Source organism: Vitis riparia, chromosome 14 (genome assembly GCF_004353265.1).
Source record: "Vitis riparia cultivar Riparia Gloire de Montpellier isolate 1030 chromosome 14, EGFV_Vit.rip_1.0, whole genome shotgun sequence".
Classification (NCBI taxonomy): Eukaryota; Viridiplantae; Streptophyta; class Magnoliopsida; order Vitales; family Vitaceae; genus Vitis; species Vitis riparia.
This window is the reverse complement of record NC_048444.1, coordinates 11948688-11963652: the sequence shown is the minus strand read 5'-3', so window position 1 is coordinate 11963652 and position 14965 is coordinate 11948688. Positions and strand designations below refer to the sequence as shown.

The 14965-nt window shown below is 32.0% G+C and overlaps 1 protein-coding gene across 1 annotated transcript; it reads right to left on the bottom strand.

The window, feature by feature from the left end:
• Nucleotides 1–13266: 13266 nt before the first annotated feature.
• Nucleotides 13267–14838, bottom strand: LOC117929627 (transcription repressor MYB6-like). The gene is made up of 3 exons (XM_034849974.1): nucleotides 14589–14838; nucleotides 14362–14491; nucleotides 13267–14272 (listed from the first exon to the last, which is right to left on the bottom strand). The coding sequence occupies exons 1-3, from the start codon at nucleotides 14716–14718 to the stop codon at nucleotides 13846–13848; spliced, it is 687 nt and encodes a 228-aa protein (XP_034705865.1). The 5' UTR covers nucleotides 14719–14838; the 3' UTR covers nucleotides 13267–13845.
• Between the last annotated feature and the right edge of the window lie 127 nt (nucleotides 14839–14965).

The following is a 14965-nucleotide window of genomic DNA, read 5'->3' as shown; positions in this document are numbered from 1 at the left end:
TAAGCTCGAGATGGTATTTTGCTCATTAAAGACAAGGTGTTCTTTTAACTTATTAAGAGATAAGGTGGTTATTTTTCCCGCACCCTTGTTCTTTGGTTAAAGAAAACACTCACTTGTGAGGCCTAACCAACTACCACCCTTTTCCTCACTCTTTCTAAGCTTCCATAGTGCTCTAGGATATCATCCACACAATCATACTTACTTGAAAGTAGATTCATAAAGGAAGATTCTTGTGGTCTCGAAGCAAAAGTAAAAGTGATCAACAAATTTATAGTCTTTTTAACTCATGATTCAAGCCTACGTAAATTCCAAAACCCTAGATCTCTACCTTTGTCTACAAAATTTTTATACTTTTTCATTGGGTTTATAGTCTAAATCCCAATAAGCATAACTATGTTAGGCTTTGCTTCAAGCTCTTTTAGAAAGGGAATATATGAAAATAGCTACTTTGATATGCTTTCTATATGAAAAAAGAAAATAGGAGAATATTCTCACACCCAAGCATGTTATGTGAAAATAGTAAATGGAATGTCCCTTTTCCAACACATGCTAGTGGGGGAAGGGAGAGGAAAATAACTTCTAGTTGTTGAAGTTTGGTAGGTGGGTGGATGTGAAAATGAAAAGGATGGGGGGCAAAAAAATAAAAAATAAATAAAGGATTTCGGTGGGTGTAGAGAGAAATAGGAGGGGTGCACATTTTAGAAAATACCAATTATACCCTTTGTACCTCTAAATTAGGGTTGTTTCAACCTATAGGGCTATAACCAAACAAAATATTGGGTGTGAGTGTGAGTCCAACTCAATGAGAAAATACCAATTATACCCTTTCTATCTCTAAATTAGGGTTGTTTCAACCTATAGGGCTATAACCAAACAAAATATTAGGTGTGAGTGTGAGTCCAACCTAGTGAGAAAATACCAATTATACCCTTTCTATGGGTAAATTAGGGTTGTTTCAACCTATAGGGTTATAACCAAACAAAATATTAGGTATGAATGTGAGTCCAACTCAGCGAGATGTTGATTTACATGTGAAGGTTGACCAAGGGCATGTGAGGTGAACAAAAATAAATTATCAATGTTAAATGATTTTGACCTTACTTGTTAAATATATTTAGTGTGTAATTTGGAAAATAGGGTCATGATTTGGGCATTAGTACTATTGTGATATAAATATCACATCAAAGCTAAATTGAGAACTTGTTTCATGTGTTTAGTCATATTTCATTATAAAGATTGGAATTTAAGAGGTTATTAATTTGAAAGAAAATATAAAGTAAAAAAAAATAGAGTTAAAGTCGATAAATTATTTTTATACATTATTTTTAACTCATTTCACTTATTTTAACTTTTACATATAAAAAAAATTAATAATTTAAAAATATATAAGTTTCTAATTAATTTTAATTATATTTTATTTTTTATCATATTTTTATTATAAGATAAGAGATGACTTCAATATTTTTTTCCTTAATATTTTCCTAAACCAAATATAATATAAGTCTACTATAAAACTATATTTTATTTCATATAAGCAAAGAGCAATGTAATTTTATCCAAAATTTTATTAACACATGAGTAATTGAGATAAGTACTCATTATAAATGGCAAACAAACATTAAACATTGACACAAAGGTTAACTTTGTTCACCTCTTTTAAGTTTTGACTAAATATACTGAATCACCGTTAATTTGAATTTTGTCTATATGTTGATATAATTATTATGAAGGGTTAATTTTAGACATTTTTTTTAGGTTTTTGACTAAATACACTTGGTCACTATTAATTTGAAAATTTATCAAATACCTCCCCACCCTTCTCATTCCTTGATAGATGAGTGAAAATTACTGATATTATAATTATAAATTAAAAAAAATTAGTGTAATTTTAATTAAACTTTTTATGTATAGCTATTGTGTGTATGAAGCACTACAAATAAAAACAACTTAAAGCTTTTGATTTTATTTTAAATTAATTAAAATTATGATATAAAGCAATTCAATTTTGTTTAATATAAAAAAGATATTGAAATTTAAATCTTTCTCTTATAATTCTTGTCTATCTCCAAAGCTTCCTAGTCCCTAGTAACATAGGAAAATTAGGCTCAATTTGGAAAGTAATTTCAAAAATAATTTTGAACAAAATAGTTTTTTATAACAAATTTTAAAATTATTATCTAATATTTTATAAAACATTGTTAAACTTGTTTTTTGTGATTTTAAAATAACTTTTACATGCAATACTTTATTTTTAATCATTCTTTATATGTGTATAATTATTTTTTTAAACAATTCTTATAAACACATGTGAAAATAATCGATAAAATTTAAAAAATATTTTTTAAAAGCACTATTGTAGACCCCCATTTGGGAGATCTTAGTTTTTAATATATAACATTAGAGGAGCTGGCAGCATTGGAGACAAGAGGAGGGGTCCCTCTTTTCTCCACACCCGGAAAATCAGCTGCATAAACATGGGCGGCCATGCTGGTGGTTGGCAGACGACGTGCTGCTGATGCGAGGAACAGTGGGGCAAGTAGAGGCTTGCCAAGGAAGATAGAAACAGGAGATAAAAAAGGAGGGTTTCTGGGCTTCAAGTGGGGATCCGGAGTCGAGGGACAAGGGGAGAAAGAAGAAAAACTTGGAAGAGATACCTGGTCATAGAGAGGAAGAAACGTTCATAAGAATCACGTTGATAGGAATCGATACAGGTATTTGTTTCCACAAACTATTGGTTCTTCCATATTCATGCCATTTTGTTGATTTTTCTGGGTATCATTAGGTCCTGCTTTGAGGTCTGGATGTGTTTGTTGGGATCTTTGGTTTGTTTGCATGGAATCCGAGTTTGCTTTCACTTGATTCATCTTTGATTTCTAACTTGTTTTGTGTTCTCTGTTTCTGAGATTTCATATGAGGTATTAGCATTCATGTCTCGATCTATGTTTTAAAAACTCATTTGAAAAATCGATTTGACCCACTCCTACGTTTGAGCTCATTGATTGATACGTGATATGAGGTTTGTGGGGGTTTCGTTCAGTTCCTATTATTTTGTGCTCTGTTTGCTATTTTCTTCTGCTCCTGGTGCTTGGCTGTAGACTCTATCGGGTTTCCCATCCCCATCTGAAAAGTCTGAATCAGGGTGGCCTTTTCTGGAGGCTATATGAGAGCTCCTCGGGAGGCACTCTGAGTTCATTCAATCTCAGGGTGCTCTCGCTGTTGAGAATCCTCAGTTCGCGGCTCATTTGATGATATCTGGATAATCAGTAGGCTTGATGGGACCTTTGTGGTGTGTAATAACGGTCCGATGGCGATGAAGGGAAGCTTTTGTGGAGGAGATGGGATATAATTAAAGGTGACTGAAATATTCCTTGTATTGGTGAATGGAGGCAGCTTGAGAAGGAGTTTGGATCAAGTATACAAATATAAATGTATTCTGATTGATGAAAAAGAAATATTCCTCAAAGGAAGGGTCCAAAAGTGATTGGGCAACTTGACCCAAGTTTTATGGTGACTGCAAGAAATGAGGTGGTATACGTCCCACCAATTGATGATATAGTGCCAAGGACACAACTGGGCATTCGGGATGCTGCACATAATTTGCTGCCTCAATGATTATCTCACAGCTTCAGTACACGGATATTATCCACAGTTCCATTGGCTTCACTTCAGTGCCAACATCTGAACCTAGGTCTCTCTTCAATTTTTTTTGGTTTTCATATTTCATCGTCAGTGGGGAGAACAATATCTTGTGAAGATGATGAAAGCTTCCCAGCTAAGGAGTTTAGAAATGATGGATACCTGCCATCTAGTTTCTCAAGAACTGATTAAAGTGCTGACAGGAAGATTGTGAAAAAGGTGTTGAAGATCCAGAAGACAAAGGAAAAGCTAGCTTCAAAGAGTTGAAAAATGAGAGAGTGATTAAGTGAAGAGGTTTTTTTTTTAGCTTCATTATGTTTGAGTGAAATTTTGGCTTAGTTGGTGGTGATGACGAAAAGGAGAAAATACCATAATGATTTCCGCCTCTGAATCCGAAAATCAGTTTAGTTAGTTTTGAGGGGGGATTATCAGGTTTCCCTATTTGCCCACTTCAATGGCAGTTTGGCTTGGAAGCTGTAGGCAAATTCCCTGGTACAATGGCCAAGAAATCGGATACAGTCAGGGCACCTGTCATACCCATCTTGGTACCCATCAAACCCATGCCATGTTTACCACCTTTTCTCTCTCTTCGTACCACTAACTCTATGCCTACATCCTCTTCCCTCTTTCCTCAATCTTTTCTCTACACCCACTTCTCTCTCCAATATTTTCATACTCACTGAACCACTCCTCATCTCTACATATCCATCACCCCATAATCTATCCTATGCAAACCCACCACCTTCACGTACCCATCCCTCACTACATCCCCTTGGCTGCCACTCACCATCTTTGCTCCCCCTTACCCATCCCTCACCTCGCTCATCACTCGTCTTCTATACCCTCATGCGCACCACCACTTCTCATCTCTCTACCTCACATGCTATTTCCAACCACCCATCATTGGACCCGTTTCTTCTACCTTTGCATGGCTACCCGTGGCCATGCATTGCCACTTCTACCCGTCTTTCACGCTACACAAGCCAAGAGTATGACTGGTAAGCAGGGTGGCAAACAGACCATAACCAGTGCAGCATGTGTGTTTCTTGTGGTTATTTTGGGCATTCTTGGGTACGGGGCTGCATTGGAGTTTTTAATATTTGGGGACCGTTTTATCCACTGATTTCTATGAGTAGTACATCAGCAAGGAACTCCTCTCTCTAAACCTTCCCGTATCTATAAACCTACTTCTCTCACCACCCTGTTATCCATGTCTTAGTTGTTTCCTTGTCATTTTACCCGCCCACGTGCATGCTCCGAAAATCTGGTCCTTGCACCCGAGACACCCAATTCCTTCCCTCTGAGATCATTTCCCTTTTCGGACGGATTTGGATCATCAGGAATACGCCATAGCGACCATGAGATACCTGATTTTGCTGTGATTATTTGAGTTTTGGGGACATCTGGTTTGAAGTATTTGAGGAATCATAAGTGGAGCCGCTGCTTGCCAAGATGAAGTTTATGAAGCTTAGACCACAGCCAGACTACCTTCAGAATTAATGGAAATAGTGTTAGACATGTGGTATCAAAGTTGGCAATGGATCTTATGATTAACGTAGGAGGGTTCATGCTGGTGGGGCTCCCGATTCAGAGATGGAAGTGGCTGTAACGCAGCTGGAATGGATTCTTTGAGCTGAATGATATCAGCCTGAAGCTTGGTCCAAGGTTCGATAAAACGGGGTTCGGAGCTGCGAAAGGGGTGGGGTTTTATCCAGATGTCAGCGACGTTGCTCTTGGTGGCGACGGCACTGGCAGCGGCGATGTTCCGGCGTCATCTTCTATGTGCAACCCGTAGCAGCTAAGCTGCGAGGAAGGCGGATTCGTTTATGGAGACTGTTTTGCATGGACCCCCCCCTCTCAAGCCCATTTCCAAAGCCCACTTGCCCCACAGTCGGTGGAGAGTGTCACTCATGCAGTCATGCATATATATTTGCTTATTTGTGCAACCTCTCCATTCTCAATATCAAGATTCAATACTCACCCTTTTTAACGTTTAAATCTAATTGTCAAAATCTTCATTTTCAAAGTATAGTTTCCCAAAATCCTTTTCTAATTTTTAAGAGTTTCTATTTCATAATGTTCCTTTTTTTTTAGCTCCCCAATTCCAAAGTCAATTTTCAAGATTCAAGATTTTAATCTAATTTCCGAAACTCCAATATCTTCCTAAATTAATTTTCAATTTTAAATATTCAACTATTCAGTTTTATACATTTAGATATTATGTTTGTCAATAATTATTTTTATCCCATATATATTTATTCATCTCATTTAAAAAAAAAAAAAAAAAAAAGAGACTCCAATCATTAAAGTTTCCACCCTTCAAAAATCTGAATTCCAAATCTAATTTTCAAAACCCCTAAAAATTCCACTATTCTTCTTTATTCATTTAAAAGTTACTTTCCTTAAACAGAATTGTCATCCTATATTTATTTATTTATTCAAAATCCAATTCTTCAAAAACTTAACTTCTTAAATTAATTTTCAATCCCGAAATTTCCACTATTCAATTTCACTCACTTAAATACTACGTTTGTTAATTATAATTATTATTCCATATATATTCATTCACCTTCTTCTAAGATTCACACTCATTAAAACTCTACTATTTGGCTGAATGTTATTTTCTTTAATTTGAATTAGTACCTTATATTTATTTACTTATTTAAAGTCTAATCCCTCGAAAATCTAACTCCCTAACTCAATTTTTCAATTCTAAAAATTCCGCAATTCGCTCAAATCTTATTTTCATTAGAATTATCCGCCTCTATTTACCTATCTATTTAAAGTATAATCCTTCTAAAATCCCATGCTTAAATTTAATTCTTCAAATATTCGTTTAAATCTTATTTTCACCGATCAAGATTATTATCCCATATTCATCCATTTATTTAAAACCTAGTTCTTCAAAAATCTCACGTCTTAATTTAATTTTTTTTCAAATCCTAAAAATTCTATAATTCGTCTAAATTTTATCCTCACCCATTAGAATCATTATTCCATATCTATTCCAAGTCCAATCTTTTGAAAACCCCCCTGTCTTAATTCAATTTTCGATCCTAGAAATTCCATTATTCGCCTAAATATTATTCTCGTTAATTAGTATTATAATCTCGTACCTACCTATTTATTCAAAGCCTAATCCTTTAAAAATCCAACGCCCTAAATGCACATTTTCAATTATAGAAATTCCACTATTTCATTCGTTTGCATATTTGTTCGTTTATTTATTTCGATCATTAAAATTCAACTCTTCAAAATCGGATTCCCAAATTTAACCCTTAGACTAAAATTTTTTTCCATCATTCACTTTTATTCATTTAAATATCATCTTTGTTATCATTATTATAAATTCCACGTTTACTCGTTTTTTTCTTCTAAAAATTCCAATAATTAGAGTTCAATTATTCAAAGGCCCGACTTTCGAAATTAATTTTCAAAATCCCACTATTCACTATTCATCCGTCTAAATATCGTTTTGATTAATTAGTAACATTATTCCATACTTACCCATTTATTTCTCCTATAAATTTCAATGATCAAAGTCTAATTCTTCAAAATTCCGATTCCTAAGTTTAGCTATTCGAAATTCTAATTGTCCTATCTCCGAACTTCATTTTCAGTTTCTCGTGCTCCAATTCCCGTATTTATCCCGCTACTTATCATTATCATTGTCACTATTGTTTTACTCATTATTTCTATGAATTTCGCCTTTAAACGATTTTCAAGATTTCCAACTTTTTATAAATCGACTCTCATAATCTCCACTTCTCAAATAACTCACAATTCTGTTTTCTTTCGAAATTTAATTCCCAAAGCCTCGATTTTCGCAACTTAGTTTTCCTCAAAGATCCCGAACTTTCAAACAATCCTTCAAAATCCCAATCTCTTTCAAATTTAATTTCCAAAATTCCCATTCTTACATCTAATTTCTACGAATCCAATTTTCAGATAAATTTTAAAGCTCCAATTTTCGAATAAATTTTCAAATGAATTTCAGAAATCCAGCTTTCCTTCGAACAATTTTAATCCCTGTTTAGTGATGCATGTGATATGTTTTGTGCTCTATATGGTGTACTAACCCTCTCTATTGATAGCGCATGGTGGCTCGTGGCCCAGGTATGTACTCATTTTCCCTCTAATCGTTGTCTATGCATGTCTCGATTCTTATGTGTGCATGATCATTTAGGATATCCATTGATTTACTCACCAATTGCCACGTCAGCTTCATTTTATTAGTAAAGACCCGACTTTAGGGACTTAGAGGGGTGCTATGGTCTTCACCGTGCCTTCCCGATAGGTAACCTGACCCCCGAGCCCGATCCGGTTTTTTTTGCAGATCACCTTTTCCAAAATAAGGAGTCACACTTAGGGTTTTTCTTTCTTATTTTGTTTACCCTTTAAAAATAAAACAAAAATAAGTGGCGACTCCAAGTCATTTTCTTAATGAATAAAAATCATAATCTTTCAAGACAAAAATACGAGTTTCGTCATCGAGTGGGAAACGCATTGAGCCGAAATGCGGGGTCCACAACTATGTTTTTTTGTTTTTTAGGAGAAAAAACTGTTTTTTTTTCTAATTATAAAATATACTTTCTTATTTTTTTATTTTAAAGAATACAATACTATTTTAAAAAACCGACTTTAATTAAATTTTTAAGAATTATATCAATACTCAAAAACAGCTATCAAACAAGGTATTAGTTAAATTCTTATAAATGATATCAAAACTCTACTCAAATTACATTTTGGAAAATGCATTGATCTTTAATATGTGACTAACTAAATATCAACGGACAACCCGATTTTCTTTTAAATCTCAATGTGGACATCAAAATACCATAAAGAAAAATAAGGAAAAATAAATATATAAAAGAAAAAATAAGGAAGAGGTTTTACATGCGAATGCCATGAAGTTCCTTAGTACTTCTCCACTATCTTTGTTAAATTAAAAGCTACTCTGATAATGATTATGGTAAAACCCTATTATTTATAACATTTTTATAAATGGTGCTTTTTCGATGAAACTTCTAGAAAGAATAACTTAGTATTTAAATATAAACTAAAAAATATATTTTAGCTGTGATTTTGGTAGTATATTATATAATATAAAAAATTTCCAAAAATTATTTCAAGTAATTATCCAGAAATCACTTCAAATAATTCTTCATCAGTTTGAAAATAAATTTTTAAAATAATTATGAAACACTTAATTTTTGAAGAAAAAAATTCAAACAATAGGAAGCACTTTCAATCTTTTTCAAAATTACTTTCAAATAGATTCAATTCGTCAGTAAAAAAATCAATTTTCCAATTTACTATTAGGTTGCACAAGTGTAAAAATGACTAGGTACTTAACTTGAATAATTGTTAGCAAGACTAATATGACTTGATGGGTTGTAAGGCTAAGACATACAAATTTTTGGAGCATTATGTCACGGATTGTCTATCTAATTTCCTTGACAGCGGAAGTGCTCATAAAAAAGAATATGTTGGTTGGTTAGAGCAAAATGAAGTGAGGATCATGCTCCAAGAATTAGGAATGTAGGTGTTGTTGGAAGATTTTTCAGAATTCAGACATACCGATCCAGTTAAATTTGAAGAGTTTGTCGCTAGTCGAGAACTTAATTGAAAAGAAGACTTGACCACTCCTATACAAACTAATCGGGATCTAGAGTCGCTCCCATACTAAGTCCATGGCAAGATGAAACTAATTAGCATAGAGCCTTTAAAAAGTACGGCATGCAAGTTACACCCCTTGATCATACCCATAGGGGTTGCCGCATGCATTGTGCCGTTGCAACAAAACTCTAGGTGCATGACAACTAGAGGAGTTGACACTTACACCCATTAGGAATCTTTGCTAATCTAACTTCAATGATGCATTATTTCATATCTTTAATCATAGCTAAACGACACACAATTGATGAAATGAGGGGTTAATCAAATGTTGGAATGACTAAGCCATTAGAAATGATGGGTTTCACATTTGCTAAGCTAAAATGCTTATTTTATGTAGTGGTCAAAAATGGAATGATGGTGAGCTTTTAATTTAAAAATAAATAAATAAATAAATAATGAAAAATGTATTATTTTATTTGATCAAAAATCAATTTGACCAAAAATTCCAACCATGCCATCTGATGTAGACTTAACACATTCAATAATGTTGTTTTTTTTCTAATTTTATCACAAGTCGTTTAGATGAATAGTGGTACATGCATCCCAATTTGTCCCGTATAGTTTATTATTTTCTTAATTACGTGGTAAAATATTACATGTGGAAAATAAATTTTAAATTTTTCTTTATTTTATAATTAAAAAAATGGTCTGACTTGCGTTTTAGAAGCAAATCGAAATCACGAAGATCTAGAGATCGTTATAATAAAGATTGAAGAAGGGTTTGACCTGCATTTAAGAAGGATATCACGAGATCAAGAAAATCCAGAATTTTTAGAATTTTTTTTACTACTTAAAAATCATAATTTCCATTATATCAAATTTCTTAGTTATGTTTTGTCCAAAAAAAAAATGTAAGAAAAATAAAATAGAGAAAAAAAAATAGATTTAAAATAAGCAAATTATTTTATATGATTATTTCAAACTTATTTCACTCTTTTTATATATATATATATATATATATAAATATTAAATAATTTAAAAATCTATCATTTTAACTAATTTTAATTATTTTGTGTTTTTCATATTGAAACTCCTTAGTATTTTTTTTATTTTCTTAGTATTTTTCAGAAACCAAATGTAGTGTTAATCATTAAATATTTAAAATTTAACTTAAAAATCTAAGATTATGTTTGATTCTAAAAAATTTGGAGAAAAAAATGAAAAAATAAATAAATAATAAATTTAAATTAAATAAATTATTTTTATATACGGCTCCTAACTTATTTATTTATTTTAACTTTTTCATATAAAATTTAAATAATTTGAAAATATATAAATTTATAATTAATTTTAATTATATTTAATTTTTTTTATATATTTTCTATACAATAACTAAACAAAACCTAAAAAATTTATTTTTCTTAATACTTTCCCAACATAACCTAAAAGAATGTACCTACCAAATGATAAAAAATAAAAAATAAAAATAAAAAGTTAAAATAAATAAATAAATATATATATATATAATAAAAATAAAATAAAATAAAATAAAAAAGCTAAACTAATAGTTTAATACACTAATACAAAGCAATTTTTTGAATTGTCTATTTTTAAAGATTAAATATATATTTAGTTTTTTTATGCCTATTCCAAAATGGAATTCGAAAATATATTGGTGTGATTTGACATACTTTGTCAAAGTGATAGAAAAAAAAATCTTAACCAAAAATGGGAAAAATCAAAATAAAAATAAGAAAAAAAATGGGAAAGAAGAAGATTGTGTTTCCGCAGATGAGGAGGTTGGTGTGACTTGTGAGCCCCAGAAGGCAAAAACAGAGAGTAAGAACTAACTTTCCATTCTGACCAAGAGAATGCAACTAGCCTTGGTATTGAATGGTTGCTGGGGCAGCATGCCTCTAGAATTGTGGAATTGTAGAATTGTAGAATTGTAGAATTCTTCTCGGACTTTGAGCTGCGACCAACCTCTTCTCTAGATGGTCCAGTCAAGAGTCATATTTACCTTTCCCACTTACGGGGTTGAGGAGGTATTCAGCCCCATTGTTTGAATCCCACGAGCCAGAAGAAAAAAAGTTAATAATTCTCATCCGCCTTAATTTCACTTAACTTCATTAAGTTCAAACATTTAACCTCTATTTGAAATTTTATAAAAAAATATATATATATTTTAAAACAAGTTTTAAAAATAAAGTTAAATAAAGAATGATTTTTAGAATTTTAGAGAATAAATAGAAATTATTTTTATCTATTTTTAAATAAATAAAAAAACATAGAAAAATAGAAAATTAATTAAAAATCATAAAAGAAAATAAAGTGGAATGCTTGTTCTTTTTCCTTTCATTCTCTCTATCAACTAATATCGGAAATCTTCAAATATGAAATTGTAGGCTAAATTAAAACAAATTCAAAATACTTTGTTCATAATTAATTACTCAATATAAACATTTAATAAAAAAAACTTGGTTTATTTTATATATTAAAAAGTCAACTTCACTTATTTTAAAATTTATTTTAAATAAGACATTATTAACAATGTTTTAAATTTTTATTTTAAAATATATATATATATATATATATATATATATATATATATTATTCCTTTACCAAGATATTACTATTCATATTTTATAATATATACACTAAAATAATATCTTTTTATTAAAAAAATATATAATTTATAATTTCATAATAATATTACTATTCATATTTTACTAAAAAAATATTTATTTGTAATTATAAAATTATTTTTATTTTTAATAATATTTAAATTAAATTTAATTAACAATATATAAATTAAATTTATAGTTTTTTTATAAAATTTTAATAGAAAAATTAAAAATAAATAGAATTTATTTATCCTAATAAGTTTTTTGTTTTTCACTTTTTTGTAAGTGCTTTAAAATTCATCTTCTTCTTTAGTAGATATGATTGAAATTAACTTATTCAATAATGATGGTAATAAATTCATAATAATATGATATATTACCTATTTAATGTAATACAAACACGACTCACCATCGAGAGCCCACATCGATGGGTCAAGAGATGGACTCGCACTCGGGCCATCGCGCGCTCTGGGTTGCTGCGGACCACCAGCAATTTAAAGCTTCTTCATCCTTATCTCCTTCCGAAGTGGATGGATGATATTTGATCGCGGAAAATACAACAAACAAAACCCAACTGTCCAAGTTCAAGGCGTGAGAAGGCACCCACTTCGGTACCCATGCTTTGTAGCTAAATGCTGCAAACAAAAAAATAAAGCATGACTTGTTTTTTAAATATTTTTATAATAATAAAAATGTAAATAAAATAATGCAATATTTTTAAAAAATTATTAAATTATGTTACATATAATTTTTAGTATATAGTTAAAGTTAATGATAGAATTTTCTCCCAATTTTTAATATGTATGTTCATATTTAAATATTATAAATATTTTATTTAATAAAATTTAAAATATTAATAAATTTATATTTATCCATGAATTAATTTGATAATATTAAGGCTGGAAAGTAAGTAAATATTATTGGTTTTAAATTTCATATATATTTTAAATTTTATAATTATTTTTTATTTTAATAATATATAAATTATATATTTATGATGTCATCGAATTAGCAGTAGTTCAATCATTAATGTTATCATTAAATTGTGAATTGATAACTTTTTTTAATTAATTTAAATGATTAAACGTTCATATATAAATAATATGAAATAGGTATAAAAATTAACAAAAAGAACTTTTATCCAAAAATGTATCGATATTTAAAAAAACATTTTTTTATTTGAAAAATAATTCATTCGGTGGGAAATATAATCATCAAATTTACCCTAAAACAAACGGAATTAACCTTCGTAAATAGATATCTCTTTCCATCCTAATCGACAGTTTTCTATCTTTTATTTTGATTGGAAGTTGAAATCGAATTCAAAGTCATTAAAATGGAATTTTAGAAAACCATATTTATTGAACATAAAACATCAAATGGAATGTTAACAAGAAGAGTAATTTTCTAAGCTCTTTCATATATTTGGTTGTTAGAATGGAGAACTTCCGTAAAGGATTAATCATGAAAGAGGAATCCATGGTGAAACAGTTTCAAAACTCCATGTCCATCTACTGGCTGTAGATATTTACATACGACCATATAAGATATATGGTATATGGTATATGGATCACAGACCCCCGTCTGTCTCAGCCAGGAAAATACAAAGCCACGTCCTTCTCAGACATCGATGGTGTCTGGGTTGCTCTCGCTCCTTCATTTTCATGCACCCTTGGGAGCCTTTTTTATATTAAAGAATGAAACTTGATTGATCGATAAAATGAAGAGACTCCATCTGTAACTCAGCATGAATGAATTGCTTGGCTGCAGCACTGTTGTTCAATTTCTCCTCTGTGAATTCATCAGAACTTGTTAATTTACACCAGTGTCCGTGTCCATCTCCAATTGTGGCAAAAAGCACATTCTTCTTCCGTTTGGCACTTCCTAAACAAGTTTGGATCTGTCACCCCTTGCTGCATGGATATTGGGCAGGACGGAAACAATTGATGTCCACCGGCCATCGGCCTCATCTGAATAAAATAAGGGTAGGATTTGCGTCACCTTCCACCTCCCTGGAGAATACTGATTTAGTATCTTGCCGCTTCTTGTCAATGACGTCCGTGAATGAAGAAGCAGGAATGGAAATGGTGAGATCAAGATTCAAGTCAAGGGAGGCGGATATTTCATCTTCAAGGCCACTTGCAGAATCGGAGAGGGGATCGTTATCAGCAGAAGGTTTCAGTGACTTATTATCGCATGCGCCAGTCATGGAGCCGGATGACATGGTAGCAGCAGAAGCACACCGGTTTAGAGGAGCAGGAAAACTTTGGTTCACCCGATGGTTATTTGGATCAATGCCCATGTTTATCAGCTTCTTCCTCATATGAGAGTTCCAGTAGTTCTTAACCTCGTTGTCCGTCCGCCCGGGCAACCTTCCAGCTATCAATGACCACCTGAACAGCCCATTAAAAATTCAGTTACAATGAATAAGCCAGCTACCATTAATGCAGCACACACTTAAGACAGAAGAAACAGATTGTACCTGTTGCCGAGGAGGGCATGGAGCTTGATTATGAGGTCCTCTTCATCTTGGCCGAAGTTACCGCGTTTGAGGTCTGGTCTTAGATAGTTTATCCATCTCAGCCTGCAGCTTTTGCCACAGCGATGCAACCCTGCATGTCGTCAATCCACATGAAACCATATAAGAAGAAGGACTCACAGAGAGTAGGAGGAGGAGGAGAAAGAAGAAGGTTTGAGAAGGAGAAAAACCTGCAGCCTTGGGGAGAGAACGCCAACAGCCTTCACCATGAGTCTTGATGTAATCAATGAGCCTCTGGTCTTCTTGCTTAGACCAAGCTCCCTTTGTTGTGTCTTTTTTATCACAGCAAGGCTTCCTCATTGATATCAATTCCTTCCTTCAGAGATGCAGCAGCATACAATACGAGAAAGAGAGAGAGAAGGAGAAGAGAGATCAAGGGCAAACAGGAAGAGGAGATGGGCGTAGATATATGCTTGTGTGTGTGAGAGAGAGAATAGGAGGCGTGTTGACTTGGAATGGCAGTTTTTGCTCTTTTAGGTGGGTATATATCAATAGGAGGGTCAAGTGAGGAGATGGGGGTAAGTATGGTCCGTTACCCTCTTTCTGC